The sequence below is a fragment of the Apiospora phragmitis genome, assembly GCF_038363925.1.
Source record: "Apiospora phragmitis strain CBS 135458 chromosome Unknown utg000006l:1.0-5683423.0:1.0-5690449.0, whole genome shotgun sequence".
NCBI classification, from domain to species: Eukaryota; Fungi; Ascomycota; class Sordariomycetes; order Amphisphaeriales; family Apiosporaceae; genus Apiospora; species Apiospora phragmitis.
In genome coordinates this window covers 3,308,181-3,335,321 of record NW_027117404.1, presented here as the reverse complement: position 1 = coordinate 3,335,321, position 27,141 = coordinate 3,308,181, and the positions used below count along the sequence as shown (strand labels likewise).

Genomic DNA, 27,141 nt, shown 5'->3' with positions numbered 1-27,141 from the left:
TCAGTTGGACTTGATGACCAGTTTAGACAAGAACTTGTTCGATAATGAATCGAAGTCGTATCTGTCAAACTTGGACTGGTTGCGAGTGCGCAGGTATGCTTCTGTAAACTGGTCAGTATTGTCCATGAATTGTGCGGTTGAGGGGGGAAATGTTTGCTTACCATGCTTCAGAACGTGTTGCCGCACTTCAGTCAGAGCCTCGCAGACAGGAGCCTTGTTGCCGAGGATGTGGCCGTGGCGCTCAGTATCCCACTCAGTTAGGGCAGGCAGCTTCTGTGAGATGGCGTGGAACAGTCCAGTGATGACGCCGACCGGTGTAGTTTCCATATCACTGCAGAACTTCTCCACGGCAACAGGGTCGGGGACTCGGTAATGGCAGTCGAACTGCATCTCCTCCCAAACAGCGAGGAGAATTGACGCAAGCATGAAAATGGTAGGCCAGTTCTTGAGTCGGTCACCACTGTACACGCTCGAGTACAGAGCAGAGAGCTCCTCGAGGATATCCTTCTGAAGCTCGCGCCACATGTCTGCCATAGCACACTTGATCTGGAAGTTGACCATGACGGGAGCAACGTACTTTCCGTAGTACTTTGAGTCCTCGTCATCAATCTGCCCATCCAAGGCCGCGTCAGAACCCTGCGACTCCACCAACGTGATGTGCTGCGTCAGGTTGTAGGCCAGAACAAGCTTGAGTGCCTTGCGGATAACGGGCAACTTCTCCTTCATGTAGTAGCGGTGAGCGGTCTTGAAGATCTCGGTGATGAACGGAGTACCCTCAAAGTGGTCATCCACGAATGACTCGAAGGCACTATCAATGTGCTTATCCAGGTACTCGGCCAAAGCGTCCGAGCTGATACCCTTCTCGCCAACATCAAGTCTTTCCGTCTTGATGTCAAACTCAATAGGCTCCTGGTCCTGCTGGTAGGACTCAACCCAGTCGACCTGGAAGCAGTTGTCATCGGCAACAAAAACTTCGCGAACCATGACAGGCAAGCAGAAACCGTAACCGTGGGTGATCCACATCAGAGTTTCCTTTTGAGCGAAACCCTTGACATTGAAGACAGATACACCGCGGCTGAGATGACGCTCGTAGTCGGCCTTCCAGTCCTTCATGAAGTAACCAATGTCCTTGATATCGATTCTCGTGCAAGGAACCTGCCACAGACGAGCGTGAGAAGGCTGGCAGCCTCCACATGGCTCACCGGTGTCGCAAGTCTTCTTGAGGAACTTGCACCGCAGACAGGCGCGGAGCTTCCGTATCTCACTTGCTTGCTTACGCTGCTCCGGCAGAAGGGGTCCCTTTCTCCGCCCAACCTTCTTCTCAACGGCGCCATCCTTCTTGCCGTTGGATATCCGCCGAGTGACCGATTTGGTGGTCTTGGTGATGGGGCTCTTTCTCGGCCCGGAATTCCTGCGAATGGTCGGGTTGGTAGGTGAGGAGTCAACACCGGATCCACTGGCTGGGCTGCTTCTGGTCGTAGACGCGGCCTTGATCTGCAGCGGGGAAACAGCTGCCGAAGGGCTAACCGTGTCGTGTGAGTGATGATGATGCTCACCATGGTAGCACTCACGGTGGCTTGCAGGGTCCGAGTACGAATCCGAGGAAGAGCTCGGGGAGAACGGTGAGTAGTTGAATGGGACCTCTTCCCAACTGCCGCTGCTGAAGTTCAGGGAATCGGAATGCGCCGCGTCGGACGGCGTTCGGATGTGGAGCGTCTGGCTAGGATTGAAAATGGCCGCATTCTGTCCCGGAGCCTGGGCAGGATATGATTCAAAGTTTGGCGTATGGTACATATCGACTGTGGTCCAACCCTGGTCACTTCCGGTGCTTGGCAGCGAGAGGACCTCCAAATAGGTTCCAGTGGGAGATTGGTTACCCATGTTTCCATATCGGGGAAGCCCATCGGTGGGATACTGAGGCAATGGCGCACCGAAATCCTGCCAGTTCGCCATGCCCATACCCTCCCATTGCTGCTGCATCGTCTGGGGACCTTCTATCGGAGACATCCCGTTGAATGTGCGCATGCCCGCGTCCATGACGGACTGGGTGGTCGCCGGCAGGTATCCGAGAGCATTGGTTTGGAAGCCTGCCTGGAACGGATTGAACGGTATCAGGGTGTTGTTCTGGATGAACTGAGCCAGATCCTGGTTGGGCTGGTGTTGCTGCTGGTGCTGAAGAAGAGTCCAGTCCGTCAACAACGGAGGCGAGTGTAAATGCGGTGCGCCCTGAAAGGTCGGCGAATGCTGCAGCGGGCTCGCGCTGTGCTGAGTCGGGGATGGTGATTGCGACTGTGGGTGCTGGGACTCGTCTGGCGAAGATACAGCTGTCGGGTTCGAGGCCGCGGCCACGGCGGCTGCCATATCCATGGACATGTTGGTAGGCCAGGCGCCGGGCGTGCGGTTAGAGGCAGCTGCCATTGACTGAAGGGCGGGATTGGGGTTGGCTGCCGTGGTGTAAGGATATCGGTCCCGCTGCTGGTCGAAAGAGGTCAAGTCTAACAGCCCATCTCCCCCGCTGGTATTGAATTCAAAGCTCATGGTTGTCGAAAAGGCAGGAAAAGGAGGAGAAGAGTGCCTTGGAATAGACGAGGATGGTCGCTAGTATTGTAAGTGTTGAAGGATCGTCACCGCTCTTTCGAGAGATGACGGTGCGATGCCCTGGGGTGTCGAGGGCCAGCTGTATGGGGGATGGATGTGAGAAGAGAAGCTGGAGAGGGTGAGATTTGGTGTAAGTCGAGCGCCCGATCGAGAATATCGAGGGGACATGGCCGACAGAAGTGGGTGAGATTGTGCGAGGAGAAGAGCGGTGTAGACGAACGTTGGCTGTTCCGGTCTGGGGCTGGGAGATGCAGCTGGCCGACCAATGAGTGTCGCGGCGGTGGAGCCCCGGAGACCACCTCAGTCAAGGGTACATGGCGCCTTCGGCCAATCACCACCGGCATCGTGACCAGCCTATCGGCATTGTGCTTCGACCAAGTCGCCAAAGTAGCAATAGCGGGGAACCTGCAACCAAGCAGCAAGCCAAGGGAGGGGACGCCCGGACGCTATCATCGAGCCTGCCTCTGCCTCCATTGGCCCACGGTTCAAGATGCTGTACAGTCGACGCGATACGGTGCAAATGCAGCAGTGGTGTGCTCTGCAGTAGGCTCGTTAGCAGATGCTGCATAGTCCTGGTCCCTTAGTCCCGTAGTGGGCAGTGGGCAGTGGGTGTGTAGTGGATGCGATCCAGTCCAGTAGCAGCGTCCAGTCGGCGCCGTGAGTCTCTGGTCAGTCCCTCTTTTCGCTGCAGTCCCGTGGCCCGTTCTGAGACTCAATTGAGGGAGATCGACAGACAGGGGTGCCCAGTTTTGCCGTGATATTTGTAGCAACTATACCCGCTATTCTATTTCGTGTTATACATACTTGGTGAGTTGTCTTGCGTGAAAACACGCCAGTTCTATACGCGGACTGCATACATATATAATCCGGGTGTACGCAATCCGGAAGCGATGGGCATCGTTCCCCAGCATCTTCTTATCTGTCAGCGTTAAAAAGACAGACTGCCGCCATTCTCTCAGATAAAACAGAACGCCGTTGCATATCGTCGTCGAGCTTGCTTACCTCCAGTAGCTATGCGGAATGAATGTCATCGGGTGTAGAGCTGTTGCCCCTCTAAGATTAAGCTCATGTTTCGTGCCAGTTCCTCAGCACAGCCCGGTTTCTATATGAGACCCTGAAGAGCGAGGATCTGGATCACCCCGATCGTGTTTTTCCCTCTGCATTCTGGAATGCACCCAGTCCCACTTAGCTAAGTCGCTTTGAGATCCTCCGTCCTGACAACTCGAACAGTATCCTCCCCTCCAAAGTTCCGTTCCCGGGCGCCACCGCCCCTGGATACTGGATACGATGTGAGCAGATGCAGGAAGCCCCACCATCACGATATCCAGACCTGAAGAGAGATGGATTGATGGATAGCCGGGGCCACGAATACAATACAAAGCACACGATGATGAAGACTATCGATACCACTACTACGAACAGAGCCCCAGAAAAGTAGTGGTGGTGGAGCTGGAGCCGTCGGCTTTCTGACCGGCGCTTTTTCCTTCCACGCTGGGACTGGAAGCTACATGCTACAAGTACCTTTGCTCCCTCCTCGGGACTATCGCGCAAACGGCAAACGGCACAGACCCGGCCACTTACTATGGCGCGACATTCTGAACCGTTCCAGACAAAGCACATCGTTAGTGGCCTATGCCAACTCCTTACTATGCTCACCGCAACGTGAGGGCTTTACGTATTTTTCCCTCCATTGCTACTAGCACTGGCAGGCAGGGATCTTGTAAGCGACTAGGAACCGCCTATGCAGAGATCTCCCGAGAACGCCGCTGCGTCGCTTGTAGTAGTATGTAGAAACTAGAATGCAACCATGGCCTGACCTCTCAATAGACGACGAGCCTGAAGACGAGCATCCCACGTACCGTATTGCAAATCTGTCGCCTCAGGTGTGCCCATTTATTCTGCACCACCTAATCTCATGCGATGATGATGATGATGGCACATTCTTCACTGCCATTGTCTCCATCCGTGCTGAAGACTCAGTTGTCAGGTCGACTGTCGCAGCCGATGGGTTTGTTTGCTTCACCACGTCAAACGCAAGGAGCGGGGGGGTTGGTAACGCGAAGCGCTCTTGTGTTACCTGCCACCTGGAAGACTCAACACTTGGGAGACATGGCTCTTCATCACTAGCAAACAAAAATACCGTGATGCTACCATGATCTGTTAGTCTGTCTGACTCGCTGTATCAGGCTAATCATTGACGTCGAAATGAGTCTGGTGTATTATGCGTCCTCCTCTATCATATCCGATCAACACGTAGCACGTCGACCACTGTAACTAACTCCACATTCGCCTCTATATGCAGGCGCAAGTAGGGGGGAAACGACCGGCTTCGCACCACCAATTCTGATTGGCAGGCCGTCGCAAAAGCCTCTATTCTTCCTTGGCTGGCCGATGACTTGCAGCGCGCTTGGCTTGAATGGCTTGAATGGCTTGAATGGCTTGAATGGCTTGAATGGCTTGAATGGCTTGAATGGCTTGAATGGCTTGAATGGCTTGAATGGCTTGAATGGCTTGAATGGCTTGCCTTTTTTTCTGGCTTGCCGCAACAGGAAGGGTGAAGCGGCTACGGGATAGTGCGAAGTCTGTCAAAGGGGCTTCTTTTGGTCCTTTTCTTTTCCCTCTCTCGACAGTGTCAACACAGCCCACCTGCGTATGGGCTTGGCAGCTTGGGGCGTACCACCGACCTACCTCCCTAGGTAGTACTGGGGTTGGCTATTCCCGTGCGCTTGCGTCGACGACCCTCATGGACTAGAGGCTAAGTGGGGTGGCAGTCAAGTGGTTGGTCAAAGTCGGCCGGCACGACACCAAGGAATAGTCTCCTTTCCTTCTGCCATTGCCTTGATGTGGGTGACGGGTTTGTTGTTGTCGTCGTCGTCGTGATGTCTAAACAAGGCTGCCGATTGCCTGGTCCTTGCACCGTCAGTCTGTACTAACTGACATCCCGAGACCTTTTCTATGATCTGACTCACAATCTGTGTAATTGCCATTTCGTCGTACCATTTTGTGCTATGAATTTTGAGTTGCGGGAGCCGTTTGATGGATGAACGAACGAGTCCGTGTTGGAAACAGAGTGTCACCACGCGCCGCGCACGTCTCTCATGCTGATCTCGCCACTGCGACCTTGGAGAAGAAAAACCTGATCGCCTGGGCAAGCCAGACACAACGGCCTCAGCAGGAGGCGGCTCGTTGCCCGTGCGTGCCCTGGGAGATCTGCTTCGGTATCCACTAGCCAATTTGGACGCTCCAACGTCGATACAGCATGGGTGGCATTGAACCGAATACTGTCGGCCAATCCGTGCCTGCAGGAAGACGGCAACTGAGGGAAATGGCCAGTTGCCCTAAAGATCATACCTCCGATCAAGAAACAGGGCGGATTTGCCTTGGTCATACGCGCGGTGTTCAGTAGTTGCTGGATGCTGCCCCTCTCACTCATTGATCGTGTGTATACTCCGTACGGAGTACCAGGCCGCCAAATAGCAGTAGCTGGACAAATGGAGCATTTGAGCGCGGTCAAGGCACGGTCGAGGGGATGGGGCCGCGTCCGGTGGCAGTTACATCAATGCTTTGCCAATATCGAGTGCATGTCGATGAAACTTCACTAAAGGAAAAAGCAAGTCCATGTCATTGAGCGGTCAACTGCAAGCACGTTGGGCTATAGACGCCTCCTACTGTATGTAAGACTTGTTGCTCGGCTGGGAAAAGAAACCAGAAACCCACGGCTACGTTTCATATATTTGCGGAGGTCGATAAGGAATGCCGTAACCCGCAAATTGAGATCCCATCGAGCACGGGTCTATCAACGCACTTTCAGATATTAGGTTAAGTAAGTAACGGTAGTATAACTGAAGGGGTTTCGCCGCTATTAACTTCCATATCTGTGTGCCCAATCTGATACTTGCTGCCCAGGTGAAGCTCGCACACCAGCTAATGATGGTGCCTAAATCCACGCTTGGAACCACTCCCATACAAGCCCCATGGCCCATTGCACGATCGGGCTGGCAAGATGAGCTGAGCCTTGAATTGAGAGACGACTAGTTTGACCGTCCTGCGTCGCGCAACATCATGATCCATGTGTATCGGTTGTTCAGTCTATGCAGCATACGCGTAGTCTTGACAATATGTATCCACCTTGCAACACACGGCATTGCTCACGATGCCTTGGTCTTTCGATGAGGCCGCCTACAACCTTGGTGCCGGTATAGCTATCAAGTCTGGAAAGGGAATTGCTGACGCATTATCGGCCAATCCTAGAGGTCTAGGAATCAGAGAAATCGTAGCACAGGCAACAATCTTCCGAGGCGGGGGTTGCTCAACGCAGTCAACTACAGTTGCTGCTTTGTTCTGCCTCAGGTATAGACTGGGGGTGCAACGCCAGTTTCTCCTAACAGACAAAATATGTTGAAGACGCGGCGAGCGCTGCAGGACTGCAACCCCCGAATAGCCTGTCCGGGTTGGGATGAGATTTCGCTTGAATTCCCTGTCTATTGCGAGTCATTATCCTCTCGCGGTGATGCGAAGCAGTGTGGTAGATTATCGGTAGGTGAACGAGACGGTACATGGGTTGGAAAAACATATGCGGCATAATATTCATGTTAGTAGAGCAAGATATTGTCACGAAGTGGCACACCTGCTTCGACGTACTCTATAACACTATTTACTTGGATATCTCCTCGTTCACAGCAGACAGTGCAAGTCACCTTTTTTTTTCGTAAGCCCAGAGGCCTTAGCATCAAACGGAGGAGATATGTGTTCTTTGACAATAGTTCTTTTTCATTTGAGGATTCTCCTACCCTATAAACATGAGATCACGTATGCAGATGCTTTCTTCGTATCGGTATTCGGGGGCCACAGCGGTTTGATGGTTACAGGACAAAGACCAACAAAGCTAGACATCTCGCGAGATATATGGTCCTCCACACGTCTTTGGCCCTAGTTGCCATGATATTTACAGTAGGTACCTGGGTGAAGTATTCATACTGATGAAAGCCTGGTGCGAATTTCAAACTACAGTTTCAATGAGGGAAGTGGTGTATATCAACTTATATTGAGCTTGGTCCTTTTAATCTTGATCAATCAACACATGTGGTAAGAAATAAGACACTTGATAAATCAAGGCAGGTCGACTTGGAAACGCTCATGGCCACAGCGACGATGCTGCTCTCGCCAGGCAATAATGTGTGTTCATTCGGGCCAGGAGCACGTACTGTACTCGCTGCGGATTCCTCACACCCAACCAGACTGAAGATAATTCATAACATATGCTACCCTGGCGACATCAAACAATTTGAAACGTACTCTGGGCTCTGAGAAATAAAACGCAGATACTTTATATCCAAGGGTAACGGGGTTTGGCAGATGCACATTGGGATCTGGAGATAGTCATCCACTATTGAAGTGTTGCAGTTCGCCGCAGCAACCGAAACAGATGCCCAGGATACTGCCCGGGTGGGAAAACGTCAATTTCGTAAACAAAATGTTGTCTTTATACAAATTATTTTCGTGATCATGATTGTCTTGGAATGGTAGCGGTGACTGATAGATATGATAATGCCTGGTACCGGACGTGGTTGGAGTGGTGAAGTCGTTACTTGGTAACTAGCCCGAAATATTACCGGGGCAATCTGGAGTCTCAACTTCAAAAAGTTGAATAAACTCATCACAAAGCCATCAGGGCGAATGAAGTAATCACCGACAGTTGCCTCGTATCATTAGCTCTAGAGAGCATATTCTGGTGCTTCGATCACATTTTGTTACTGCACATAGCCTTTTCGCAGTTTCTTTCACAGCTCGTGGCAGACCTTGCATCCCCTCCTCCGCTCCCCACCACTGCCAGCCTATAACCTATCCAGGGGGGCCAACCGGCCTTGGGATTGATATACCACGTGCTTCACTTGGCCCTATCTAGTCTCATGCCAATGACAACCAGTCTCGCCCGTGCACGCCGGAAAGTCGTCTTCAAGAGAAATCCCACGACTTCGAGCTCTGCCCGTGTGGCTACCATGGCAACCCGTACTACGGACTTGGCCGTTGACGAAGAGGTCGTTTCTCAAATGGCTGATCCCTCGATCCGCGGATCGCGTCTTCCAATAGACGTTCTTTACACGTCAGAGCCACCTATCATCGATCCTCTGGTTACTGCTACATCCACTGCACAGGATCGAACTCTCGACCAATGTCTACCTTTGCTGAAGGCGGCGGATAGCAACATCGAGTACAATGCCAATGGCGTGCCCCATCTTCACCGTGAGAGACACATTAAGTACCTGGAGACTACCCTCGGAAACCTTCCGGCGCCCTTTGTCGGTGCCGATGCAAGCAGGCCGTGGTGCATGTACTGGGCCCTCAATGCCCTGTCCTTACTGGGAGCCGATGTGTCCAAGTTCAGAGAAAGCCTCATTGTGACGGCAACTCACATGCAGAACAAGACGGGTGGCTTCGGCGGTGGGTTTGGCCAGACTTCACATCTAGCAACCACTTATGCAATGGTACTGTCGCTGGTCATTGTGGGTGGGGAGTCTGCATATGAGGTCATTGACAGACGCGCCATGTGGAAATGGCTGTCGTCGTTGAAGCAGCCGGATGGAGGCTTCCAGATGTCTCTAGGGGGCGAGGTCGACGTCAGGTGAGTAGCTGCTCTGGCAAACCCAACCGTCCGAATCTCATGATATTCTCCGTAGGGGTGCTTACTGCGCGGCCGTCATCATCTCTCTGCTCAACATTCCACTGAGTTTGTCATCTGATTCTCCTGCGAGCGTCGCTGGACTGGCTGATCTGTACACCGGCCTAGCGGATTATGTACAAAGATGTGAGCAGGAACCGAACTGGTACACCCTTGCCGCCGACCCAGACTAACATATGCAGGCCAAACATTCGAGGGTGGCATCTCCGCAAAGCCGGATGCTGAGGCACATGGTGCATATGCCTTCTGCGCGTTGGGCTGTCTCGCAATACTGGACGCTCCGCATCGGATCATTCCTAGGTATGCAGCATCTAAGATTCTGTCCATTGAGGTCGTGACAACGTAGACGATGCTCACTGACCCTACGTAACCAGGACACTTAATGTGCCACGCCTTATCTCTTGGCTCTCCTCCCGCCAATATGCCCCAGAAGGCGGCTTTTCTGGTCGCACAAACAAGCTTGTCGATGGTTGTTACAGCCACTGGGTGGGTGCATGCTGGCCCCTAATCCAAGCCAGCCTGCGAGCACCGTCGCAGCCCGCCCATGACTCTGGGCCCCAACGCGAGCCCACTCCCGAATTTGTCAGTTTCTATGACCGTGAGGGTCTAATCCGGTATATCATGTCTTGTGGCCAAGACCATTCGTCCAAAGGTGGAATGAGGGACAAGCCTAGCCAGTAAGTCGAGTAATCTCCTGGGCCTGCTTTTGTTTTACCGCTGGAGGGGCTAAATTGATTTTCTGCTATAGCCGATCCGACGCATATCATACCTGCTATGTGCTGAGTGGTCTCACTTCTGCACAGCATGTTGTGAGCGCTGTCCTGGCCGAGAATGAATATGTGACAAACATGGCGTGGAAGGTATCACCGTACTCGGATCCTCAGCTATTTGATGAGCAGGACCGTCTTAACCCCACAGACCCTGTCTACGCTATTCCGCAGGAGAAGCGGGAGGAGGTCATGACATATTTCTTATCGAAGCCAGGGTTCTGAGTCCTGGCCCGCCTGGCGGTCGCATAGGGAGGAGGCCGCATTGCTGGGAGGCGAACCAATACGCGGCGAGTAATATCTGCAACCCCCGAATAGACCTTGGGCCGTTCTCGTGAACGCGTCCAAATCCTACGCGCGAGAGTACGTAGGTGTTTTGGCTTGGCTATGAATGTGGAAGGGTCCTATTCCAGCGGGAAGACCCGGACCGTGTCCCAGACGGGTAGGCCGGATATTAGGACATGGCCTCAAGTCGGCTCTGCATGGAGAAGGATCATCTCATAGTGACACACAAGACAACACTTATCGAAGCTTGGCTTCTTGAACAGTACAATTTAGTCTATGCCGTGGACCGGCTCAGCCTCCGACCATGCCGCTTTGGCTTGTCTATACAGCTATTTTCATGCAGGCTGCAAACGGCAGGTGAAGTGTGCGTGGTGATACGAAGGGGGCCGATAGATGTACTTCGCCCGGCCGCAATGGGGGGGGGGTGATAGAGCCAGGCTTTGTGAACTTCTATGCATTCGCCAATCTAGAACCCACGACATCGATGGTCTCGATTGGGCCTGTCCAACTTCGGAATTGATGAGACTCTCCTTAAGACAGCAGAAGGATATGTATCCCATTAACCACGTCTCCCTCGTCCCAGGCAATTGGGAAGGACCTGACCGAGTTTCATCAGCATCAGGCCGGGCTATGTCACTACCCATTGTCCTCGATCTCGGAGTAAGAGTACCATCGGAGGGTCTTCCCTCGCTGAGAGACGAAAGCAGCATGGACGAGCCCCTTGGATGTTCCCATGTGACGTTGCCCGAGGTATCCTCGAGAGTGAGTCAGATCTCTGAATGGCCCAACATGACTCCGTCGTAACTCGCACACACGAGTCTCGACATATTTACTCGAGGCCTTAAAAGCATAGGAGCCTGACCGCGAGAGCCGGGTCATCTTTCTGACGTGCCCTCCTGAATTTTCCAACATAGTATCTCCCACACAATCTCTGCCCCCCCTTTTCGACAATTGCTGCGAAATGTTGGTGTCATTATTGTAGCAGCTGCAGTCAGCCCTTAGACACAGACGGATGGTCAGAGTCAGATGTCCATAGCTCTCGTTGCATCACAGCTCAGCCGAAAGATTCGAGATGCATATATTTGCATGGAATTGATACCAAGGACCAAGGAAGAAGCCGCTACAAGGTGAGAAGAGGCATTTCGGCCCTCCATAGAAGTCTCAGCTTCATCTGTAGACGGCGGAACACTACGGGCCTATCCTTGACAACAAGCTGGACAGCCTATCGGCGTAGCAGAGCCAGTCTCGTCGCAAGCGAGTACCGATGAAATCGACCTCGTCTCCGGTTATAGACCGAATGCTGTAGTACATACAATCCTACATAGTAGTGCATACCTTGCATACCTTGCATATCGACAATATGCTATGAGATGAAAAAAAGGAGGGGGCGGGGTATGTACCGCTACTGCCAGACCTATTTTACGTTAGGAGGTTAGGAGGTAGTACCTAGTAGTATGCATTATATAAACCGAGTATATGGTCTCCGAAATAGCATCAATGACGAACTAGACGGATGGCCTCTGCTTGTACAGCCTAACGCCCACCTCCCTGTCTCTGATATAGATATAATAGACAACAATGGCAATAGACCGATACGCATTTCTACGTACTGGCCCTTTCAATCAATTACCAGCGAGACAGGGTATGCGGAGAGTGCCTGGCGCTGTACTACTACTACTGGAATGATCCCGGCTGCTGATGCACGACACTTGCATCGTGGCGGAATTGGATAGTCCAGCCAGGTAAGTGGGTTTGCGCTTTAGGGCAAACGACCCCTCATGGCCATGGACAGAGACCATCTTTGGCCACCTTCTGGCATGGAAAGACATGTACTATGATGTTGCCCTTCTTTGCGTGATCAAGAGGGGTGCAGTGCATAGCAGTTTGATTGATCGAAGGATTCGGGGCATGGATGGAAGAACTGCAGAGAGGGAAAAGATGGAGGAGGAGTAGGAGGAGGCAGGGTGATAGCGACGCCCGCCCGCACAGAAAGAAGGTTTCCCGAAGTGCTGGACTAATAAGCTATGGGATCTTGGGGCACATCTCGGTATAGAGCCGGGATGTCATTGGTCGTGTGCGACTTGAGCCCGGATTGGTTGTGGAAAGCTTATGTGGTTTCTATCAATCTATTCCAGTGGGTTGACGGGGTTGACTGGGTTGACACACCACCACCCCTCCATCCCCATCGGCCGACGACCCTTTTCTTTCATCATCAGGGTTTCCACCACCAACCCGACGGCGCCATGCAGCCAGTCGTCAATCTATCGTCAGCATGGCATAGCATGGCATGGCATGGCGTTTGCGAGCAGCAGACTTGGTTTTAATTAGTCTTTTTTGTTTTAAATAACTTGCATTGGAACCGGTCTATAGGGGCTGCCTTCCAGAATGCCACTAAGTCTGTATGCTAGTGTGTAGCCCAAGCCGGGTTACCAAGTAATTGGCTCCTGTAAGACATCGTGAGCTGAACCGGCGAAACTCTCGAGTATCTGCCATGCCATGTTCCTCGTTCTGTAACCCGTCCAATGGCGCTGCCCTCCTTGCGCGCCACCGGGCCGCATGCTTCGACTGCATTTTCCACGGCTTCTGCCACCTCTCCGATGAACCGATGCCATCATCTACGGGGTCCCTGCCCCATCCATACGCAGCGATGTGCATCGAATCGCCCGTTCTGTCTCGACCGAACAACACCACACAAAGGCCGCCCAGGCGGTTCGAGGCCGGTACATACGATACGGTACACTGTATTGTACTCCAGTCGAATTGATGGCGTTGTTTCCTGGGCACTAGCAGTACTCAAAAAGACGGGAGTCTCTGCAGAGCAAAGTATCAATTGGACGGTTCATAATTTTAATATCAAGCAGCAATGACAACTCATCATTGCATGAGGTGTTAAGCGTTTTGGACTTTGCCTGCTTAGTTGCCTCGCCAGATCTCGTCCATTCACACTCGCCCGCTGGCAGGGTAGCAGGGTCTCGAGGGGCAGAGAGGCCCAAAGAGAGACCAGGCCGAGCCGGGGGGTGGTCAGGTAGGTCGCCAAGCTGATTCGAACGAAGGGTACGGTATGGCTGGTATGGGATGGATCAATGGATGTAGGTGTGGTAGAGCCAGTTCATGCAACTCATATTCTAATACCCTATTAACCTGACATGTAACTTGTTCACCGACTCCCTCCGTTATCCATCCGCTCGCTTTTCCCAGCGAACCGGCCAATCACGACCCGCCCTTGTCCCTTTTTTCTTTGCACCATGGAACTTATTTCCGACTCTGACGGGTGAAGGAAAAGCAACAGCATTTTACCTCAAGTGTACCAATTACAGCAGGCGACTACAGCTGCAACCTATCATACCATGGGCCACAAAAGCGCCGACGCCATTTCATCTCTATATACTCCGAAAAACCCCAGTCTAACCTTTAGTCTCTCTGTCCAGCAGTTTGATCAATTGATGGATGAATGTATGTACTTACATACCTACTTGGCAGCTTCGCTAGCTGGCCGGGTTTATTGTGATTTTTCTGTTTCTGAAAGGACCCAAGCGGCTGGGGCCACCTGATTCGTCCAATTGCCTCTTTCCCTCGTTCCATTTTACCTCCTGTCCATATCAATTGACGATGACTACTGCTCAGATGTTCCTTTGTCGCCTTTTTATTTTCCTTTGTCCGCCCTTGTGCGAATCGCTGACTCTCTCGCGGCCCACTAAGGCCCTCATGTGCTCTGGGCCAGTAGTTTGGCTTCCTGGGCCTCTTACCTGTTCGTCTAGCCCCGTCAATACCTCATCGAGCCGGTGGCCAACCCCTCTGCCCCTCTCTCTCGGTTTGTTCTCTGCATCGCAAGTCCTGGTCGGGTACATGGGTCTATACCTCAACCTACATGATACCTACAAGCTTATTACATGGGCAAGACAGGCATCCTGGTAGCATGGCAGGTGGGCGGCATGCATGTTACGTGGGGAGTTCAACTGTTGTATCTCTTTTTTCTTACTTACTTTCTTTCTCTTGGTCTCTTCCTGCTGTCGTTGTCGCTTCTCGCCCTCGCGCGCTTCTTTACAAAGGGGAGCCGACCCCCGTTTCCCCCCTCCCTTTCGTCAGATATTGTTACCACTTCATTTTGGCTACTGCTGCATTAGTGGCTAATAAGGGAGAGCTGGTCCATCCATCTCTCCAGCAGGACCAGTTCGGCCCCTTCTTGTCTACCGGGTGAGAGCTAGGCACATCCCTTCCTAGTCCGTCCATCTCTCGACTTATTATATGGCCGTAACTTGAGTGGTCGGCCGGCCCAGTCAGTGGCCACACACTGTCCGACCTATGCAACAGAGGGAAGAAAAAAAGGTTTGTTTCCTTCTCGCTGTTCATCAGTATCCGTCGACGCTGCAGATTGGTCGCAGACCATCGTTACCAGGTCCCATTTTGCCACTTCGCTATGCCGGTCTCTGCATCTTCTGTACAGTATCTTGTTCACCTTTGCCCCCTCCCTGGCCGAGGGTCCCTTCCTTCCCCTTTGTGGGACAGGGCAGAGGCGAGAGAGAGAGGTCAAGGAGGATAGGCAAGACTAGATGGGACCCGGTACTATAGGCCAAGTATGTACATGCATACATAGCAACTAGCAGTAGGTCAGAACGAGTCTTGGTCAGGAATAGACGTGCATACATCCATAGTTTGGACAGATGTATGTACCTACCTACATACCTACCTACTGCGAGACTTATCGACAGGCAGGAGATCGTCTACAGGCTGCATACCTACCCCATGTGTTGCGGTGGAGTTGCCTAGTCTCTGCGGTATTATCAACTGGCGACGACGCGCGCCAACACATCAGAGATGGGTCACACTTTGAGAGCCGCATCTCGACATGCATCTCTCTGTCGAACTTGTCCTATTTCCCTACCCGCCGTCCATTCGGTCCAGTCTGTTTTGATTCCGTTTCTTTAGATATCCCTGCCCCGCACTAAACAACACACATTTCTGCAATAAAGCACACATGTCTCGCCGTCGATGGATCGTCTCTGTGCACCGCAGCCCTGAATACGTAGCCTAACCTCACCACCACCTCACCACACCTCTCAGTCTTGTGCCACAGACTCTTTCAGCACCGCAGCCCTACCTGCCCGTCGTCTGCCTTCCTCTACAAGTTCTTTACCATTCCCCCACGGTTGGGCTCGAGTGCATATCCCCAAGGCGTTTCGGTTCTTTCGTCCCGTGTGCTGCTTGCTCTTGTTTCTCCCAAGTGCGAACGAAGGAAGAAGTGTCACCCCCCCGGTGTTGTTGTCCGCCTCGTTCGTGACCATCCTTGCCCTTCCCCCAAGGAAAGAGGAAGCCATCCCTAGCCATTGGAAAAATCCAGCAACATGGGCGGATTCTACATGCAATACCTGGAGAGTAAGTCTTCTTATTATTCCATTTTTGTGACTTGGTCGTCGCCAATGGCAAATTGCGCACCTCCCAAGAAAAACCACTTGGTGATGATACGCGGGTGGGGCTGTAATGGTGGCAGTTCGTCTTACATGTGCCAACCCCTGCATCACGAAGACGTGCAGGCGACCATCAGAGATCCCGCCGTCTAAAGCGCGTGCCTCTCGATCGCCCTGCCCCACGTTCCTGGCATGCTATCCACCGTTGAATACGTCCCCGAGCAGGGTGTTTCGATCATTGGGCTGTCATGCAGCGCCATGCTGTTCTGTCATCTCGCCTCGTCAGGGCTGCAGATATATGCAACAGCATCGCAAACCCGCGGCGAATCGGGGACCCTCCAAGAACCAAGCAAGAGCTGACGTTACTCCCCCTTAGGCTTGTGCCGGCGAAGGGGTTGGGAAGACCCTTCTTACGAATGCTACCGGGACGCCAGTGGCTACACCTGCCTGGTCCTTGTCAATGGCCGCGAGTACCAGACAGACCTGGCGTACGAATCTGACGGCCTGGCCCAGGAGAACGCTGCCATGAGAGCCTTCATGGTGTGCCGGAACTTCTCAGTCAACGGGGGCATGCTCGCCCGGAACGGAATCGTCCAGGGTCTCCCAGCCAATGACACTGGCAGACGTCACAAGAAGTCGCATGGGAGCGCATCTGCCGGGCGCAGAGAGAGTCGCCACCATCACCGGTCTGGCCGTCACTCGAGCAGCAGCTCCACGGCCTCTTTCGACTGAGGACCAGGCCACTCATACACATACATACATACGCACGCACACACTTACCCAATGGAGCCCAGGAGGTGTCGCTCCTGTGTAACCTGAAACCTTGGAGCCAATGATGTTTTCTTTTTACCTGCCAGACTAAAAAGCCCGTTGGTCCTGCACGCGCCAAAAGATGGGGGCAGACAGGGGGTGCAAGAGTGAAGAGAGCGAACGAGAGACAGAGAGAGAGAAAGAAACGAATCACCGGGACGTTGAACTATAAAAGTGGCGAAGCTTCACAGCTGATCTTCAAGGCATATTCCGCAGAGAATCCACTGAGGACATACCAACTTAAGAGAGCGGAAGACCAAAAATTGCATAAATCGACGACTTACGACCTAACGACAACAACCATGAACGAATGACGAAACGACTGCCTCCCTTTTCCCTCTTGATTATATTCTGTTCTCTTTCATTCATTCATAATGACACACACACGTCCTCTGCGGATTGGAATATCCTTACGTTTCCGTATACACACCCCTGGACTGGACACCAAATGTCCCGCCGTCCTTCGCCGGTAACACTTGGGGATGGCCGCCCCTGAGTTGGAAACATAGGCCCGGCCAATCCTTTTGCCTGGGCTACTTGTAGCGGAGGCAACTTCTTGTCGCTTGACCGGCACAATCCACGCCAGTATCCATGTTGGAGAGATCATTGGCTGCTGCACCGCCTACCTTCGGAAATCTGTTCTTCTGGACGCAGCTACTAGCTTATCCCTTTCGGAAGGGGGGCCTTTTCCCCACAGCCCCCCGAGATGGGAGGTGGAACGAGATATCATGACCTTCACTGGCGTTTCTCCAGATGCTGCTTTTGTGGGTGTTCATTAATCCATGCCACCTTTCCCGGGGAGGCGCCCTCTTCATTGGTCACTTTTTTCTATTTTTCTTTTACTCATGACTTACTGGACGGCAAGCACGAGCGGGCGCCGACTCCTTTTATGACATCTTAGACTACTTATTTTGATGGACTCAACAATGATTCACGACAAGACTTTATGACAGACAGACTCGGTTGGACTTCTGCTTTCATTTATCTATTTTCTCATGAATGATCGATGAAATTTATGGACAGGAGAGGAAAGAAACCGGGGCGGGCAGGACGACTTGGAGACTATTCTCTTCACCTTTCCTGATCTGATGTAAACGGGTTGCAACGTACTTACCTTTGGAAGCTACTTGGTCAAGACAGTTGCTAGGGGAAAAGGGAGATGGCATGCATGAACTATACTATATTTCCACGACGAATGACAGCGTTGTCAACCCGCAGCCAACCAACCAGACCACCAATCTCCCTGTTTTCAATTTGCTATCGTATTAGAAAACGAGGATTACTTGCTTTCCTTCGTTCACATGAACGGGAGGGAACGTGCTGCAGCCTACCGCTGGCAATCGAAATAGAGTTGAGACTACACATGTGCCCAGAAAGGGAAACGAGGTCAGAGTTGATTGGATGCATGCATCAGTGCCAACTCACTCTGGCCTGAAGCTATTGCTCTCCGAGGTACGTCAAGGCTACTAGGTGGAGGCAACAACGCTACACGCCCCTAGTTCATCGGTGGTGGTGGTGTGGTGGTAATGCCGCCGGGGCCGAATGGTAGTTGTAGCATGTAGGTGTTCCGGCATGGTAGGGGGCGCGGGGGTGGGAGGTGAAGCGCATCCATCTCATCCATACACTCGTTCACCGAGCAGCCGAGATGTCACAACTAGCTTTCACCGGGATCCAACTTGGGTATCTCGCTTGGCCCACGCATGGGATTTCACAACGCCCGGCCAGGGTCAGCAAGCGATGGATGCATTCCTATAGGCCCCAGCCGGCACATGTATATGTGACAGCTGGCGGGTAAACAAGAAACGGCGGACGATGTAGCCCTATCAGATCGGTTTCTTAAAAGGTGGAAGTATGGGTTAATCCAATTAAAATAGCCGCTCGGGGGTGGTACGAGCACACCCGAGTCGGGACCCTTGTTGGTATAAATCTGGTGATCAGCCCTTGTTACGATGTAGAAAAGCTAATCTTCTCTCGTCACAGCGGTCACGTCCCCCCATTCACCCCCATCCCCCATCTCCATTCCACAATCTAGTTCTAGTGCGTGCGTGCTTCGGGGTAACGAGATACGATCCTATGCTATGTGACAAGGATCTTTTATCCAACCTCGGCGGCTCGATTGATGGATTGACGCTCCAGCGAATAGGTAAGTAAAAGTACTTTGGCTAGTGGTTCCCAAACCCCCACGTGACACGACACGTCGATTGGGGAATGCTTGTTAGGGTGGGTGGTATTGCAGCATTTTGTCATCTCGCATCTGCCGTCAGAACAAGGAAAAGATATTAGGTTACAGTTACAACTCTATTTTCGTATTTGTTTACGAACCTCAGTATCGGCACCAGAGGCGAAAGCATTGTCTTGATCACGAGTGATGTTGCAAAAACTCGGCTAGGTTAGCCTTTTCTCAGCTCAGCAATAAGACCGGAAGCGCCCTTGTTGAATAGGCCGGCCCGAAAGGTGGGACCCTCCCGTGGACAGCTAACGGGCGGCGTGCTGCGGGATATTGTCCGTCCAACATCCAGAGTAGGAATACGAGGTGGAAGTCATCGTTGCCTCTGTCAGCGTCGCAATGTATGTCATCTCAATGAACTTACTTGGATGCTCTGTAAATGTGACAGCTGGAAAATTAGAAAAATAGCTCTTGTCATTTACATTGAGGATTCTGGCCCTCTGTCTGTTCGCCTACTTGCTCATTCACCTCTCTTACTACCTCTATGGAGAGCTTGTTCGCCTACTTGCTCATGGAGAGCTTGAAAGCCAATCGTGGCGGGGAAAGACAAGAAGCTTTTCGGCGTACATGCGTTGCAATTGAACCTACGACGTAGAGTTGGCCATGCAAGCGGACTTACATACGCCTTACGAGGCGATCATGTCATCTGATCAGGTGGAATGGCGCAAGCTTTACTCCGTACACGGTCGAGACTGATGGCAACCTTTTGGTGGACACGACAGAAGCACTGATGAAATTGGAAGAGACAGATTTCATCTTCTAGGGGAGGTGGCTAATCGAGGCTCGTGTTCATGGGGTGGAGCTGATTGGCCCCTTCAGCAGATGCGCTACGATGCTACCCCTTTTTTTCGTCGTTCGTCCCCTTCCACCATTCCTCCCTCTAGCCTCCCCGGTATGTCTGATCAGCTGAGCCCGGCTCTGCCACTTCGTCGACCCCGAGTCTTGGGGTAGCAAGGAGCCATTGCCCAATAGCAAGACGGAAAGGATGGGCAAAGCATGGCATTTACCTCCTTCTTCCTGGGACTTGGGGGCGCAGCTGATGGACTTCGCTCATGCTTCCCAATGCTGGACTCGACCCCTCGGGTGGGGGCGTTGTGCGTGCATCACGGGAAGCAGAGTTGGATTTTAATAGATTGGATCCCAAGGACTGACCGGGGCTGCAGGGTTCATGCTTTGACAATTTCAGAGAGAAGGAGATATCAGCCCATCATTCAAATGTTCTATTGCGTGCATTGCTCGACACATTCGACTCACAGCACCTCGACACAGACAGTCGTTGGAAGGTTGTGTGGAAAGTAAGGTAGAGGCCGACCCGGGTGGGTTTGATCCTGCCTTTAGGGAATGACAGTAGGTAAAGTAGTGAATATAAGTATGTATAAGTACTAGTATACATCTCGAGCCTGCCTATTGAAGTTCCAGCTCCCAGGTTGATAAGATCCCCTTGTTCTTTTTTTTCTCTTTCGTTAATTTGAACAAACCCGAGCGGCCCCCTGCAAGCTGAACGCGCCATTGGTAGCACCACCCCCGACGTCCAAGTCCAAGCAGCCTAAGCCTTTTTCTCCACCTGGTCCAATCCAGGAGTTGGGAAAGCCACCGTGCGATTCTCTCCTCAAAATCCCGACCATCTTTCATTAAAAGATTCCAGTCCAACAACAACCTCTCCCCTTACACGTCCTCTCTGCTCTGTCGCGACATTCAGCTTCCCCATTCCTTCTTCTCTGTTCTTTGATCCTCGCTGCTTCTTAGGACACTTCAAGGCAACCCGACTTCCTTCTTTCACTCGTTTAATCAACTTTGACCTTTCCCAACCAACTCAACATGAAGGGTAAGTTTAGCCTGCTAACTGCATGCCCGCTTGGCCCCCCTGCCTTGTCGGCGCACTCCGCAGCCTTGCACAGAGCTATACCGATCATTATACTGACTATGCTTTCTCTCCAACAGCCCTCATTCTCGTCGGTGGCTTTGGCACACGCCTTCGCCCTCTTGTACGTTCGGATTCTGCATCCCAGGCATGCCAATGGTAGCCTCGCGCATGCACGCACATTGTGTGGTGATGCGATGGCTCCCCTAAACCTTACTAATAATGCCCCTCCTTCCAGACCCTGACTCTGCCCAAGCCCTTGGTCGAGTTCGCGAACAAGCCCATGATTATGCATCAGATTGAGGCCCTGGCCTCTGTCGGTGTCAAGGATGTTGTGCTGGCTGTCAACTACCGCCCCGAGATTATGGAGAACCGCCTGAAGGAGGTTAGTATTTCTTCTTCTCATACTGTCTACGTAATTTTCATGAAGAGAATACCGTTAACTAAACCTGGCCCCCTTTATTATAGGTCGCCGAGACTTGCGGAATCAACATCCATTTCTCCCTCGAATCCGAACCTTTGGGCACTGCTGGACCTCTGAAGTTGGCCGAAGATATCCTCGGTAAGGATGATGAGCCTTTCTTCGTGCTCAACTCCGATGTCACTTGCGAGTTCCCGTTCCAGAAGCTTGTCGACTTCCACCGCGCACACGGAGATGAGGGCACCATCTGCGTCACCAAGGTCGAGGAGCCCTCTAAATACGGTGTCATTGTCCACAAGCCCAGCCACCCCTCGCGCATCGACCGTTTCGTCGAGAAGCCAGTCGAATTCGTCGGCAACCGGATCAACGCCGGTATCTACATTCTGAACACTTCGGTCTTGAGCCGCATTGAGAAGAACCGCCCCACCTCGATCGAGCAAGAAACCTTCCCGGCCATTGTTCGTGAAGGCCAGTTACACTCCTTCGATCTCGAGGGCTTCTGGATGGATGTTGGCCAGCCTAAGGACTTCTTGACTGGCACCTGCCTGTACCTCTCGTCGCTGGCCAAGAAGCAGCCCAAGCTGCTTGTGTCACCCTCGGAGAGCTACGTCTATGGTGGCAACGTCATGGTCGACCCCAGTGCCAAGATCGGCAAGAACTGTCGCATTGGCCCCAATGTGGTCATTGGCAAGGACTGTGTCATTGGCGATGGTGTCCGCCTGCAGCGGTGTACCCTTCTGCCCAGCTCCAAGGTCAAGGACCACGCCTGGGTGAAGAGCACGATTGTTGGCTGGAACAGCACCGTCGGAAAGTGGGCTCGCCTGGAGAACGTCACTGTCCTTGGTGATGATGTTACCATCGGCGACGAGATTTACGTCAACGGCGGCAGCGTCCTGCCCCACAAGAGCATCAAGGCCAACGTTGATGTCCCTGCCATTATCATGTAAATGGTACGCCCCTCGCGACTTTCGATCTCTACTTCTCGACTCTTCGATTGTACATTCTGCCATAATGGATTCCACTTTACGAACTCGTAATACCCTTTGTGTACGGCCTTTTTCGACAGGACGAAAACCTCTCTTCTCCAACTTTCCCCTTTCCTTTTCGACTATGATTGGTGCAGCAAGGCGTTCTGATGGCCTCGGTTTATGGCGGGCGAGACACGACGATTCACGGCATGTCCTGCGCCATGAGGCAGAGATCTAGAAGCGTTTCACGGAGATGGTCTCCCTACGATAGAGAGGAACTTTATAATGACGCCCCCAAAATGATGCATATGTGCTTGCGACATATAGCGAACGGTTCAGTTGGTTGCATAATAGCTTGGCATGGGTAGGGCACGGCATGATGAACTGGAAAATCTTAGATCCAGTGGGGGTAGAAGCCCGGGTTCCTCGAGCCCTGGGATACTCCTGGAAGGGGTAATGACGATCCAACGAGAACAAACTGGCAAGGTAGTTTAGTCACTGAACTCGGCTCGAGTTTGTCTGGTTGGTTGCAAATATGTCCCTATATAGAGACAGTGCAATAGAGGGCAGGCAGTCAGTCCTATTAATGAATTGACTCTTGACGATTGACCGTTGACACCGTGAGTGACCTACACTTCGTAATAATGGAGCCATCTTGGGGACCAAGGGACGTGACATATCGCAATCGATAATGGCAACTACTAGCAAATAAGTCGTCAATATTGAACCTACCATGTACGTAGCTGCCTAGGTTTAATAGGTGGGTGGACATATACATACGTCAATCGTTTTACCGTCGAATCATCCGTGGACGATGGCCGAGGTGGGTGGGGACCAACCATGCCCGTTGCTGCCCTGCCAACGCCACGCTACGTCTGGCTGTTTACCACCCCCCCCCCATCCCCGGGACTTTTTAGCGGCAGAAAGAAGCGCGAACCCTCTTGGCCCGGCCATTGAAGCTGCCCTCCAAGCCCGCCTGCCATTGCTTTGGGAAGATTCCCTGGTTTAATACATTCAAGTCCAGTCCCAGTCCCTGCCCTGACCCTACATGCCTTCTTGAACGCCAAACAAACCCCGATTCATTCTTCGGTTTCATTGCCAGCCATAGCTAGGACATCGCCAACGAACGACCGACCTTTTGTTCCAATACATGGCTTTGGTGTAAGTAGCCAGCATTACGGGCATTTTCCCCTCTCCCATTCTACTAGTATTGCTCCTACTCGCTTTCTTGTAGTTCAATTCTGTCCTTTCTTCTTCTGTCCTACCGATTGGACTCCGAGCTATCACCGCTCCAACCCGCCTCGAACCCGACTTAGTCTCATTCCTATGCAGCATTTTTGGCATCTATCTCATGAAGAAGCCGTTTAGCTACTGAACCAGGCAACTTGTTGGCTCGACAAGCCACCGTTACCGGAGCAGTGAAACACCATGGCGTCCCTAGGGAATCCGCAGCAACCCAATAGACAACATCGCCAGGACCAGTATCAACATGAAAACCAACCTCCTCCGCCTCCCCAACATGGCGGTCACCAACGGTCAAAATCCAGCGTTCTCAGGGCCTTTATGAGCCGTCGCAACCACACGAATGACACCCGCTGTTGTGCCCACCGCCCAATCGACTTCTGCCCTGCCCTACGTCATTGCCCAACCTCAGCCTACGAGCGACATGCAGTTTCCCAATTTCTCACGCCGACCGCCTGCCTTGGGCGAGATCCAGAACAACCGGGTCGACGGTGCACCAGGCTCTCGGTCTCCTAGCAAGCAGCTCGAGCAATCCCACTTTGCATCCAGCCGTACTTCGCCTCTCAAGGCTCAAGGCAGTTCCATTGCGGCAAGATCGACAAGAAAGGACTCCGCTTCTAGCGCCGAAAGCATGGGTCAATATGCCTTCAACAAGAAGGAGAACGAGTTGCTCGACAAACCGAAGAAGACCAAATCAGCTACCAACCTGAGTTCGCTCCTGAGCAGGCCCAAGAGCTTGAAGAACCTGCACAAGCTGCAGAGTGAAGACGACGTGGTACGCAAGAGCAACGACAAGGAAAACCGAACGCCCCCGAGCTCAGTGACGACACCGCAAGAGGGACGGCCACCCATCTACGCCCAATTTTCTAGCGGGGCATTGGAGCAAACGGGTAATGGCGGTGTGTTTGGTCCTGGACAGACAAACTCGCAGAATAGTTCTTCTAGCGATGTCGCCAACGCAGGCATCATGAAAAAGCCGCGGCCCCAATCGTATCACGTCCAGTACACGGCGAAACAGCTCGAGAGCAAGAAGTCTTCGGAATCCTCAGAAAGCACGCGGCATGGTAGCGGCAGCGGAAAGGTCTCGCCGTCTAAGACACAGCGGGGACTTAAGATGTTCACCAGTGGATTCGGCAAGCCCAAGTCATCGTCGGCTTCTTCCCAGCTGGAGGGGTCAGAGTTCTCCCTGGACCCCAAGGATATCGATAAACATTTAGAGGCTATGCTGGATCGGCGAAACATCCCTGAGAACCAGAGGTACAAAATGCGGAACTTGACCAGCACCATCAAGATGGAATTCATTCGACAAGACTGGGCAGAGACCAAAGCATCCGCCGCCCGCCCCGGCACGAACGATAGCGACTCGAGCATCAACGACGGCCAGGAGGAGGAGGCGAAGCCCAAAAAGCCTCGCCCCAGAAGCTTCACCTTCACAAGAAGCAGCGGGAAGAAATCCGAGCCTAATTCACCGGCCAAGAAAAGAGCGACGGTACCCCTAGGACGTCATTTCCGGACCAAATCGTCGGAAAGTGTCACATTCGAGAGGCCGAATTCTGCTGGGTCGGGGTTTGGTGGTGGCATCCTGTCCAAGATCAAGTCCCAGCAATCTCAGCAAGGCCCCGTGGACTTTGTGAGCTACCTGCGCAAAATACAGAAGCCGCAGTTAGTCGAAGTCGGTAAGCTGCACAAGCTACGGCTCCTGTTGCGCAATGAGACGGTGTCTTGGACCGACGAGTTCATACGCCAAGGCGGCATGGAGGAGATTGTCGGTTTGCTTCATCGCACCATGGAAGTTGAGTGGAGGTAAGTCATGATTGCCGGCGTGGTGTCTTATGTCGTTGGCCGGTCCTCGTTACTAACACGTTTGACAGAGAGGAGCATGAAGATGCGCTGCTCCACGAGAACCTTCTTTGTTTGAAAGCCCTTTGCACGACAGCTCTGGCACTGCAGTACTTACACTCGAAACAATCGACACTGTTCCCTGCTCTGCTGCATCTCATTTTTGATCCCGAGAAGAAGGGACCCAGTGAGTTTACCACGCGTGGTATCATCACCTCGGTCTTCTTCACTTACATTCAGTCGGCACCTGCGCAAGACCGCGTTGTTCGCGCCCGAACGGTGTTGGGACACCTACGTGATCCTAAGCCTAAGGATGACGAGGCACCTGTCGATTTCGTTCTCGAGATGCGCCGTGAACGGCCATATCGCGTGTGGTGCAAAGAAGCTATTGGTGTGACGAAGGAAGTTTTCTGGATTTTCCTCCACCACCTGAACGTCGTTTACCTGCCTAGGGATAAGGAGCGCGATGCGGCCGCTGCAGCGAAGATCGCAGGGGACAGCATGCTATACATGCAAACACATTTCCCACAGGAAAGGCCGCCCGTTCCCGCAGCTCCTTACGTCGGCGGAGTCGAATGGGATGCAACTAATTACTTGGCTTCGCACCTTGATCTTCTAAACGCAATCGTGGCCTGTACCCCTACGACCAAGGAACGAAACGAGCTCCGCAACCAGTTCCGCATCTCGGGCTGGGAGCGATGCATGGGCGGTTCCATGCGTCTCTGTAAGGAGAAATTCTATCCCGGTGTCCATGATGCGCTTCGAACTTGGGTAGCGGCTGCATCTGATGATGGCTGGGATGTCAAGGACGTCAGGTACGGACCCCCTGCGGAGTCTAAGAGTCCGGCCAAGAGACCGGCCAGCGGAAAGGACAACCAAAACAAGGGCATCAAGGCCCAGCCGCCACCGAAGATCGAGATGCCGAAGCTGGATTTCGCCTTCGACCCGCACGTCTCGCCCGTCGTCACCCCCGGTGGCGGCTTCGACAAGCCTGCAGGAGTCAACAGTAGCAGTGCTGTGAGTTGGCTCTCGTAGCGCGAGAGCTTGCTACGACGTTGGAACAAGGCCGAGCCTGCTTTAGGCGGCCCTGCGAAGAAGCACCCGGCGAGAAGAGTGTGACTGTACAATCCCTCCGCAAGCTGAGGATCTTCTTCAGCTTGCGACTGTGAAGAAGAAGAAAAATGGAGCATATGGATGGAGTCAGTCTTTTTGTCATTGGGGGCATCAAAGCGGCCATCATTTTCTGTCGGAGTTTGTATATGGATGAGATTGTACTCCCTTTTTGGAAGAATTCATGTTTCTTTTGTCGGCGGTGTTCTATTTTCCTCATGGTTACGGGTAAACGAGGGTGAACGGTTTTCAAGGGGGCGTTTTCATTTTGCAGTTTTCCGCTCCTCCTCTTTCCCCCCCTCCTCCTGCCCTTTCTTCTCCTCCTCGTCCCACGCTTTCGCTCTTTTCCCTCGGGCCTTCGGGTGAAGCTCTCATCTTGCTCGTCCTTGCGACCAAAGGCTGTTCGGGGACTCGTTCTGGCTAGCTGCCCTCTCGGTGTTCATAGTGCTGAGAAGCCAACATGAACATCGAATGAAGGTGCGTCAAAGAGTATGCCAACAAAAGAGGGAGGGGAAATATGTCTACTGAAGAAGCAGCAACTTAGACAGTGTCGCTGCTTCTTTATGATTGAATGAATTGATGAATCCAACGGTATATACATACAGACAGACACGTACGTACGATTATGGAAAAAAAAAAGATTATCTCTTGGAAATAACGTGATGGCCCACACTCCTCCTCGTCTCACCTGAACATATATATCTTCCCTGTTCAGCAAAGGTATTCTGTTACGTATCCCAGGCTTCTCATCGAAGTCGAAGAGGAGCATGAGCATGAGCATGCGCTGCGAGCAGGCGAGATCACTCGTCTTCTTCCGTTGTCGGCACGGATTCTACGCCTGGCCCTGCTCAGTCGGGACCCGCGTGCGCCCCAGTAGAAAAGGAGAACCCAGGCAAACGGGGTACAAACCCTAGTGACAAGCGCTCCGC

The 27,141-nt window shown here is 52.6% G+C and overlaps 5 protein-coding genes across 5 annotated transcripts; 4 read left to right on the top strand and 1 right to left on the bottom strand.

Moving 5' to 3' along the window:
* PG994_006293 (uncharacterized protein) lies at positions 1 to 2,538 on the bottom strand (the record flags this gene model as incomplete). The annotated part of the gene is made up of 2 exons (XM_066857702.1): positions 1 to 101; positions 162 to 2,538. 2 exons carry the CDS (start codon positions 2,536 to 2,538, stop codon positions 1 to 3), a joined length of 2,478 nt encoding a protein of 825 aa, XP_066716971.1.
* Positions 2,539 to 8,597: 6,059 nt separating this feature from the next.
* On the top strand, positions 8,598 to 10,269 carry PG994_006292 (farnesyltransferase subunit beta; the record flags this gene model as incomplete). Its single annotated transcript, XM_066857701.1, has 5 exons — positions 8,598 to 9,220; positions 9,276 to 9,403; positions 9,460 to 9,577; positions 9,652 to 9,954; positions 10,026 to 10,269. 5 exons carry the CDS (start codon positions 8,598 to 8,600, stop codon positions 10,267 to 10,269), a joined length of 1,416 nt encoding a protein of 471 aa, XP_066716970.1.
* Positions 10,270 to 15,671: 5,402 nt separating this feature from the next.
* Positions 15,672 to 16,466, top strand: PG994_006291 (uncharacterized protein; the record flags this gene model as incomplete). The annotated part of the gene is made up of 2 exons (XM_066857700.1): positions 15,672 to 15,702; positions 16,111 to 16,466. The coding sequence occupies 2 exons, from the start codon at positions 15,672 to 15,674 to the stop codon at positions 16,464 to 16,466; spliced, it is 387 nt and encodes a 128-aa protein (XP_066716969.1).
* A 4,123-nt stretch (positions 16,467 to 20,589) lies between these two features.
* On the top strand, positions 20,590 to 22,000 carry PG994_006290 (mannose-1-phosphate guanyltransferase; the record flags this gene model as incomplete). Its single annotated transcript, XM_066857699.1, has 4 exons — positions 20,590 to 20,596; positions 20,713 to 20,756; positions 20,871 to 21,017; positions 21,101 to 22,000. 4 exons carry the CDS (start codon positions 20,590 to 20,592, stop codon positions 21,998 to 22,000), a joined length of 1,098 nt encoding a protein of 365 aa, XP_066716968.1.
* Positions 22,001 to 23,606: 1,606 nt separating this feature from the next.
* PG994_006289 (uncharacterized protein) lies at positions 23,607 to 26,137 on the top strand (the record flags this gene model as incomplete). Its single annotated transcript, XM_066857698.1, has 2 exons — positions 23,607 to 25,066; positions 25,135 to 26,137. 2 exons carry the CDS (start codon positions 23,607 to 23,609, stop codon positions 26,135 to 26,137), a joined length of 2,463 nt encoding a protein of 820 aa, XP_066716967.1.
* Between the last annotated feature and the right edge of the window lie 1,004 nt (positions 26,138 to 27,141).